The sequence below is a fragment of the Limulus polyphemus genome, unplaced genomic scaffold (assembly GCF_000517525.1).
Source record: "Limulus polyphemus unplaced genomic scaffold, Limulus_polyphemus-2.1.2 Scaffold795, whole genome shotgun sequence".
NCBI classification, from domain to species: domain Eukaryota; kingdom Metazoa; phylum Arthropoda; class Merostomata; order Xiphosura; family Limulidae; genus Limulus; species Limulus polyphemus.
In genome coordinates this window covers 396,884-407,021 of record NW_013666405.1, presented here as the reverse complement: position 1 = coordinate 407,021, position 10,138 = coordinate 396,884, and the positions used below count along the sequence as shown (strand labels likewise).

The 10,138-nt window shown below is 33.3% G+C and overlaps 1 protein-coding gene across 2 annotated transcripts in view; it reads right to left on the bottom strand.

The window, feature by feature from the left end:
* The window catches only part of LOC106460560 (RAB6A-GEF complex partner protein 2-like), a 26,855-nt gene that overhangs the window by 10,287 nt on the left and 6,430 nt on the right, over positions 1–10,138 (bottom strand). For both annotated transcript variants that reach the window (XM_013920276.2, XM_013920277.2), the window contains exons 3-6: positions 5,397–5,548; positions 4,246–4,329; positions 1,036–1,185; positions 578–721 (exon numbers count right to left, since the gene is read on the bottom strand). In XM_013920276.2, coding sequence (XP_013775730.1) covers positions 578–721; positions 1,036–1,185; positions 4,246–4,329; positions 5,397–5,548 — 530 coding nt within the window. The remainder of the gene's footprint in view (positions 1–577; positions 722–1,035; positions 1,186–4,245; positions 4,330–5,396; positions 5,549–10,138) is intronic.

The window sequence follows — 10,138 nt, the reverse complement described above, 5'->3', positions numbered from 1 at the left end:
GACGAAAAGTATTTTTAATTTTAACATGAAAATTACTTTACACATGGACTATTCAAAACATATACTCAATATATTCATGGACAAAACTTTATTTTATTAGAAATACTTCCTTAAGAAATGACTTTTTGTATGTGAAAGACTTGTAATATTAACTGAAAGACTGCCAATTTCGTGAAGATATACCAAATATATAGAGTTATAAGTATTAAATTTATGTCAAATTTAAACAAGTACAAAAGGTCATGTGACTGACCCCGTGTCGAAAGATTTAAGTGTCCAATTATGCAACGAGTACTTTTGTAACTGTCATTTAGTGGAGAGTATTTCCAAGTACATAATATATGCATCTAAAATAGGATTATTTTATCAAAAATAAATTGGAAAAATCAAGAGATGGCTAACTAAAAATAAAGTTCATTTATCTCTATTTTTTCTACTAGCATACAGTAAATTAATTTTTCATAAAACCTACTGAAAACCAAGTTTATCTTCAAATCCTAAATATGCCCAGGTGTCTAGAAAAGTTGGTTTCAATTAATGAAGACAAAGACTACCATTCTGTACAATTCTTTCATACTTGGTTTTCGACGAGCTGTTATATTTTCTAAAACCTGCAGCACCAATTCAAGATAAGACTCTTTCTTCTCAACTTCAAGAAAAGGATTGGAAGGAGCCACTTGCACTTCTTCGCCAGCACTTTGGAAATGAACATCTGGTAGTCCTGTAACATAGAAATCGAAACATCTGTAACATCTAAAGATTTCCAGTTCAGTTTTTAATTGAAATAATTAGCTTAAGAATAGCATGAAAACAAAAAACAACAACAACACATGAACTGATGATTTAACATATAAAAAGAATACTCAGATATTTTTTATACCTTTTTTCCTTAGGAATTGAAGGAATAAGATGTTATAGGGCTTAACAAACACACAGTTAGTAAAATCATATGTTGTAATTTAAATTTGTGCAGCTTTTAAACACAATGTTAACAATTTAGCTACAAAAGTTACCATTGTTGTATTAGCTTCTTACCTGGAAACACAAGTACTTTTAAAGGTATACGTAGCAACTTGATAACAGCATTAACTCGCTGAGTTCCAATAGTTACTTTATACACGTACTTAACATTCTGTCCTCTGTATGAAGGAGGAGCATTTGATGGAATTATTTCTTTGTAAATGTCTAAAATATGAATACAATACAATTTGTTAAATGCATGACTAAAAGTACTTCAAAAAAATATCCAAAATCTGGAAACAAATTATGTCTGGTTTAATAAAGATACCTTCTTATATATTTTTTTAGAGCTTTCCATTTGCTACTGACTTACTGTACAGTTTTAAAAACATTATGCGAGTCTACTTGATTAACAAAAACTATACTGTATAGAATTATGGTAAAGAAAATAAAATCTAAAAAAAAAAAGATTTCATATTTATTTAGGAAGTTGCAGAGATCACACAAATGAAATTTGATAATTTTCAAATGAAATATTTTAATCTTAAAATAAAAATTACTTTGCAAGTTGGATAATCAACATTCCAAAAGCAAAAATTTTCAAATGTAAATCTTTAATTAAAAAATCTAATATTTTGTGTACAAAAGCTTCGTAATGTTTACCGATAGTCTGAAAAATTTTGTGAAGATGCACATACATTATCAGAAATTATAGTATGACTAATCTAATGGTTACTTTGATGGTTATGTGGTAGTCAAAGAGTTAATAGTCATATATACTATAAAGCCCAATGGAGCATATTTTGTGATTGTTTTGAGCTGTTAAAAATATGTCTTCATAATAATTGCTATTAGTTTTAATTCTTTATCTCAGTTGGAAGAGCATTTGGCTGACATGCAAGTAGTACAGGTACAATCTTTCTCACCAGAGCTGCAAAAATTGGACACAGAAAAACTGGTACTTAAATAGTAATCATCACACAACCTCTAGGTCAAGCCTCGTTTGTGAAAGCCCTCTGGTTCAATCTTGAGTCTAGGAAATACACCCACTGTCCTTTAAAAGCTGGGTCCCCATAAGGGTAATTTTTGCCCATAAAATCTGGAGAATAATAAAATACTGAAAAAGGAAACATTATGTGGTACTTTCAGTACTTCCTTATCTCCAAACAAGTCAATTTGAAGATTGATGCTATGTGTTTGTCAATATGGTGAGCATATTATGGGTATTGTATTGATTTCCACAACAAATCAGCCATTTACACACAGACTCGACTTTAACATTGAGCATATGCACATAGTATCATAATATTTGCACAGTATGAAGTATTTGTGGAAATATTAAATATGTGAAGGTTTTTAAGAAGTACATCTTTATTTTATAACGTATCTACATATAGTATGGAGAAAATGGCTGAGCAAAAATGTTACAAGAAAGTGTAGACAGTAACCCATGAATGGCAAAACCAGATAAGGAAAATACAGTCCGATAGAAAAGTCCACTTTTTGCTGGAAGATCCCACTTGTACCAATCAAGTTACAGGAATTACTTTTGAAAGTAGATCTGCTAAAGTTCTTGAACAATCGGAAAATGCTAAAAATTGTGTATGTAATTTCACGTTTATGATTCTAAACAGCACTTCTCCAACTTGATCAATTTTTCACCACTTATGAAGTTGCTCCAAGGACCTGATCCAACTCCAGAAAAAGATAGCAGTAATTCAGAATCTACAAGAAGTTCACCTCACAAACTCTTTGTAAGTATGCTATTTATGGTCTAGTCTAACAGTGTTTCACTTAAGGTTCAATAATATATAAAGAGAGAAAAGTAAAGAATATTAACTGTACTAAAGAAATAGTAGATTAGATAACACTTATAATGGAACTACTGAAAGATATCTTACAGAATTGTTAATATATATATATATATATATATATACAGATTATGACCGAGAGAATTTTTCGTGTTAACTTAATTGATAACTTAACTAATGTTATATCTATATTATTGGAGGTAACAGAAAGTCTTATTAATGAAAATCTAGACTTTCAAAACAAAGAACTCAATGCTTTAAAAGTAGTGTTATCACAAAACAACCTTGAGAGTTTCAATATAAATGGACTTTTCAACAGTGTATAATAATGAAGTTATTTGGTTTGTATTCATTTGTCTCTATGTGAATTTTTTATTCAGCATGTAAACATCCTCGAGTTGGTGGCTTGTGTGCTCTGCTCATTACAGCATGACCCAAAATCCAAAAAAATTACTATGTAACGAGTGTATAGTCAAACCCAACAACTAAACCCACAGGCTGCCTATCACAAGTATATATAGTGGGGCAAAACAAATGTATGAAAATAAATGTAGAATGTAAATGCACTCATAGCATAAAGACAATAAATGTTTTCATGAATGCTGAAAAGTTCAGCTATTGACATAAAATATTTAAAGTAGGGTTAAAAACAGACCTTATGGAAACTCTTCCTTTACATAAAAAGTTTAACAGATATATAATTTTAAGCTTTTAGAAAAAAAAAGACATTTTGTTTTAATTACATGGTTTTTACAAACAAATGTAAATAATTATGCTATAAAACATTTAATTCAAGTTTCTTAATAAAGCTATTTACATGGTACTACTTATCAATTCTGGATGAGCTCTCCCTTGCAAAATAATAAAAAATACAGTAAATAATTTGTCCAGTATCACATCACACTTTCTTATCCAAAACCAACCCTAGATCTGATTCAATCTTACCCTTGTGTAGCATAAATTATGATGCAATTTTTACTACTGTGGGTAGGCAACGTGTATCAGAGATTTTTTTGAATTACTTGTAATTTGTATGATTCTTTTCATATAGTTCAAAACAGTAAACAATATTCAATTTCTGTGGTGATACTGCTGGATAGAAAATGCCTTTCTAAGGAGTTAATCTTAAATTATGGCCCAATTATGTTTTGTATCTTACAACAAGATATGATTTCGATTTTAAAAGATGGACATATCTTGGATTGAAAAATTGATCTTACATAAGTAGGCCTAATGAAGAAAAGCACTTGTTCATTAGCATTTTCAAGGTTAAGAATTCAAAGAAATTCTAAAATAAATATTCTTTGGAACACGTTTCTCGAGATTCAAGCAATATTTGTTTATCTAGATAGCCACATGTATGTGCAGTGCAAGTTTTTTCAACTGCTATGCAAAGTTATTTTGTGTAGCAACTGCTACTATACAAAATGTCTGAGGTAAATTATCTCCTGAAATGTACAATCGGTGGACTCACATGTTTTGCTCTCTCCTGGACGTAGTTTCAGATCACAGAATAGAATTTTTGGTTCTGTTGACAATACAACATGTCCTTTCTCTCCTGTGAAATTACAGGAAAAGTATCAAATTTTTCAGTTAGATATTTTCAGTTCAATCAATGCAAACACTTAGTCTTGCATGTTCATTAAAAACGTATAGTGTTAATTTTTTGCTTCCTATTTCTAGTTATAACAGTTCATTAAGAGTTTAGTTTCAGATACATATAATAATTATATAGCAATATAAAACATAGTACCATTTTTATAATCCTGTCAGTTAACAGTACCATAAAAATAAATGAAGATTACTCAGACTTAAAAGTTATAAAATGATTTACAGCAATAGAACAGTTTGTTTATATTGATGAGAAGAAACACATGCAGTTCATGATAGGGTGATGCGCAACACTAGTGTGTGTTTTTCTAGTTATAAATTTTTTATTAGTAAAATGTATTCTAAAAAACCTATACAACAAAAAAAAAAGAATATATGATCTCAAGATAATGAAAAAATAAACTACTGAAAATTTTCTTACCTTAAATCCTTCAAGTCATTATTCCCCAAAAAAGGAGGATTAAGGTGTTATGTTTTCCAAAAATCAATATTTCTCCTTTAGTTTAAAGGTTATTTGTCTAGATACTAAAATTGCATGCGACATCTGTTTGTATAATCTTGCATCATGATTTTTGTGGCTCCAAAATTAGTTTTCCATTAGGACATATGATAATTTTATGCACATGTTATACTATATAACTGAGAAAGTATACTGAAATTTTGTCAAAGTCCCTAAGCTCTTGTGACTTCCACAAGCTGGTACCCAAAATTTACTGTAAAGCAAAGGAGTTAAGGCTGAACATTGAACACTTCTACAAAACAAGATCTGTGATATTATGTAGAATACTACAAGCATACATATACACACACATATACATTACCTTAAAAGTTAATAAATTACTTAAGCTTTAAACTGTACTTTGCAATGTATCTTGATACGAAACAGGACTCCAGTGACACATTAATACCAAATTCACAAACGTATTGAGAAAATGAAGCATGTTGTACACTAAAATTTATCAACTTTATTTTAAAAAACTGAATTTAAGGAACCAATTATGCATTGCAATGTACCTCGGGATGGAATAAAAGAAGTTTCCTGTGAAGCTGTAGCCAACTCCTCTTGTGATACAGATGATGATGCAGGGAACTTGACTTTAATCTCATCCACTGAGCACTGACAGTGAATCTGTGCACTTGCCCAGGCTAAGTTTTCAACCAAATCACTAAGTCCAAATAGAATAACATAGAAATTTGTTTATTAAATTATGTAATTCCAGTTACAAGTACACTAACATATACAGGTGTAAAATGAAAGGGTGAATTTTTCCTTAGCCAAAAACCACACAGTATTTAAAAGTTCTATCAAACAGCTTTTACTATATGAATGAGTGGAAAAAAAAACATTTCAGTGCTGCTCAAAAATCCTGGAAGAATACATGTTATATATGTATTATACACTAAAAAACAGCAAGATAATTTTTTTATACAAAACCAATATTATTTTATTTTTAAAGAAAGCCTTTTTTTTTCTTCAATGTAAAAGAGAAAAGAAATCAAGAAAGCTATTTTTAGGGATAAGAGGGATGATGAAAGACTCAGTTTAAAACATAATGCAAAAGGAGCATTGGGAACAGAAATTCTGATCAAGAGTACTTCTTTTTGGATATTTAAGTGTGTAAAAAGTTGAATGTGGTTTTGAAGTTTCTTTTTTTATATTTACTTATATCATAAACAGAAATTTTATGAGTTACACTATACATGCTTGTTTTCAGAATATATATAGCTTTCATTCACATTTACATAGATATTTACTGTTAACATTGATAGCTTAACCTGAACCATATGACTATAATATTTGTAAATAATCATTGTAATCATTTCCTCCAACCTAAGTTCATGTATTTAATGTGAGCTATGCTAGTGCATGATGACATCTTAATGCAACAAAGATCCTCCATTAATAGGAGAACAATACAACCTCAATGCACAATAACTCCCCCTATGCACTTGTGATGACTTCATTCTTTGATGGGGCAATAAAAAAATGTGCACCAGAAGTGAAGAGGACAGGTGGGAATGTGAGTGTCTATTGGTGATGCATTTTCAGCTTAGGAAAATGTTAACTTCCGAGACTATAACTCACCTCTACATACCAAGTTATCCACCAGTAGTGGCAGGAAATGGGAACAGGCCCGACAAAGAGCAAGAAGTTTAAGTAAGTTGATATGGAGTGAATGCTCATCCTGCATCCAAATGCCAGTCATGTCATCCTTGAGAGAAGCTCTCCATCCTCAGAAGGAAGCATCAGTGAAGAGATGGGGATCTGGTCTAGGAGGTGTAAAAAGAAAATTCTAGAGGTAGTATTGGTACAGTCCAGCCACCATGACAATTCCTCAAGTAGAGGAGAGGGGAGGTACAAAACTGAGGACAGTGGATCCTGAAACAGAATCCATTGGTCCCACAAGGTCCACTGGAGAAGGCTCATGTGTACATACTCCAAAGGAATGTGGGGTTTCAGGGAAAAAGAACCTCTCACGCACAATGAAAAGTGCAAATTTCGGTAACCAGACAATCCATAGCTCACAGGTGAAGGAGAGAAGGCTGAGCTCAGCTTAGACAGGAGTTGAAGAAGATGCCCAGATGTATCAAATACTAAGTAGGCATATGAAAAGACCTGGGTATTTTGGCAAGCCACCCCAACCGAGCAGCCTCCTGCAGAAGGAGGGAGGTGTGAAAAGAGTATGCTTCCTGGGAATGGGTTAAGAGGAGTCAATCTTCCATGTAGAAGTGGAATATCAGTCCTAGGCTATGAAGGTGGTAAGCGAAGGTCCTCATGACTTAAGTGAAGACACAAAAAGCCAACTCTATGCTAAAGTGAAGAGCATGGAACTGAAAGACAATGATTCCAATGGATGAATCATGAAAAATGTCTGGAGGATGGGGCAATTGAGATGTGGAGGAAGGCATCTGAAATGTTGACCTTGGTCATCCACAGCCCAGGTGAAAAGGGCCACCAGAGAAAAAATAAGTTATCCATCTAGAAATATGAAACAAACAGAAAATTACTGAGAGGTGAGGGGGTGATTAGTATGCACCAGTCCTCAGTCTTCTTGGAGATCACAAAGACACAAGAGTAAAAACCTGGATAAGGGTCATGTACATTCTTGAAGGCATGCTTGGTCAAAAGATCTGATACTGCATTCTTAAGATGCTGAACATGGACAGAACTGGAGGGAGAAGAAAAGGAAATGGGAAAAGGAGAGAGAGGGGGGTGGGTGGAGAGAGAGAGATCATAGGTAAGGACTTGAAGAACCCATCTGTCAGTTAAAAAACTATGACCAAAGGATAGCTGTGACAGGCCCCCCATGGGTCCCAAATCAACAGGATAGTCACAGACAAGACATATAATGGACCTGGTGGCAAGCAGTGGGAGGGACAGAAATAGAAGGAATGTCTGGAATGTGGAACAGGAAGGTGAGGGGTAGACTGACCTAGTCAAGGAATATGAGTTGAAGGGCAAGGATGTGAGAGGCAAGAAACCAGAGAAAACAATAAAGACTGGTGCCAGACTACCTCTGCCTGGGTCTTCAGTGAACCTGGAAAAATCACCATAGATAGGAAGCCTGACAAAGATCACCCAATAGGAAGTGGGTAGGCATACATTAGTAAAGAGTGTATCCCTACTTAACAAGTCCCCACAGCAAAGGAACCAAGTAAGCAGGGATAGGGCAGAAAAAGTGGTAAAAAGAAGGGAACAAACTTCCCCTGAAAACTCATCTGGAGGGCGATAAAGTGCCTTATACATAAGGTGCAGTGAGGAAAAGTAATGAAGAAAGGTGGAGAGAGAAAGACAAAGATGTGAAAATTGAATACTCTAGAGCAAAACAGGAGATGGGGGGGGGGTCCCCGAGTGGGTAATATAGAAATTCCAAATAATGAGAATCAAACAGAAATGAAGAATAACTGTAAACCAGGACATAAGAATCACAAAGGCAAGAAGGATGAGGTATATGGTGATGGCTATAAAGTTGTTCAAGGAAGGAGTCTGCATGAACCCGAATGTCAGGTAAGGGAGAAAAGAGGAAATAATTGCAAAGGTTAGGGTCATGGTGCAAAGTGTTGAAGGCTGAGGGCTTTCTTCAATTTTTAGAGAGGTACACAATGCAAATACAAGAAGAGTGAACAGGTGATGAAATCTGTCTTCCTCCTCCTGAAACTTAAAATGAGGGGAAGAAATATTAAAAGAATGGACAGGAACAGAATGCCTAGAATGCACAATAAACCCCACAACATGTTACACAATGGCTGTGATGTCCTCAGTCAATGAACCCCTCGATGCCTTAGTAGAGATAGAGCCTATGTGAATAATATCACTATTTATTGCATAGTAGAAGTAATCATCTCTTGAGAACTCATTATAATAAAGTGAAGCTGTGAAGACAAAAGCCAAATTATAACGAAAAACAAAGTTTCATTAACGAATGTAATTCTCATCACATTGAAGCCAGACAAATTTTGAAAAAGCCTGTTCAATACAGTGCCAAGGAAGAGCATGATGTTATCATGAGTGCAAGTAATGCAAGGGAGTTACTGCACATGGAGGTTGTGCAACCCTCCTACTGGTGGAGGACTTTTGTTGCATGATGAAATCCTCAACACCAGCACAGTTCATGTTAAACACACAAACAGTGACATGCAAATCTCATGAGTGAGGAAGATAACATTTCTATGCGCCGAGGCTATTTATCATTTCAGTATTACAAGTATACTAAATAGACTGTTGGAATCATTAGTCAGAGAAAATAAAATAACAGTTTGAATATTCCTGTTTTAATGGAAAAATTTAAAGTAGACACAGAGTTTGATGCTAGGAAACAGATGATGGTGATTAGTCATATTTCTGAGTGGAATTAACACTGTGAAGTATAAGCTGACACTTGCATTATGAAAATTCTAAAAATGATACATTTCTTGTATACAGCAAATATAACATGGTGGAAAAGTATCTTAAAAGTGGTTGTACAAAAGATTTGATCAATTCAGGATTTGTTTGCAACATTAGGTTGAATAATTTCTTCAGTTAGTGGCTATTTAATCATGATTACAAAATGCAGGAAGGGATTTTAATAACTTAACGTGATTTGTATTTGTTACTTTTAATTAAATACTTAGAGAAATGACTTTCTGCATGCTATTGTATCATGTACTTCATTAACAAAAAAACAGTTATATTGCTTTCTGTACTAATTTAATAAACAACATTCAGGGCAGAAAATTCATGGCAGCCATGGTGGCAATTGTTGCCGTACTTTTTAAAACGGCCATGGTACATTCCAAAAATCATTAAATCCACAGCTACCCTTCAGTATCTCTTTGGCCATTTTGCCCTCACATTTTAAATTTGTATTGCATACCGTAGTAAAGGGAAAAATCATTGGAGAGATTATAAACACTGGATTTACAACCTACAGAAACTACCTTAATGATAAAACAAAACATGAATGTAATAACAGGAAGCATTTATTAAGCGTTTCGGAATTGTCATAATTCCATCATCAGTAATCTTGAGATACAAAACAAACAAACAATATTTGTAACTACAACAGAAATCTATACATAAGAAATAAACAACTCGAATATACAAATATGTTTTCATTTTCTTGTGTTATATTTGTATATTTGAGCTGTTTATTTCTTATGTATATATTTCTGTTGTAGTTGCAAATATTGTTTGTTTGTTTTGTATCTCAAGATTACTGATGATGGAATTATGACAATTCCGAAACGCTTAATAAATGCTTCCTGTTATTACG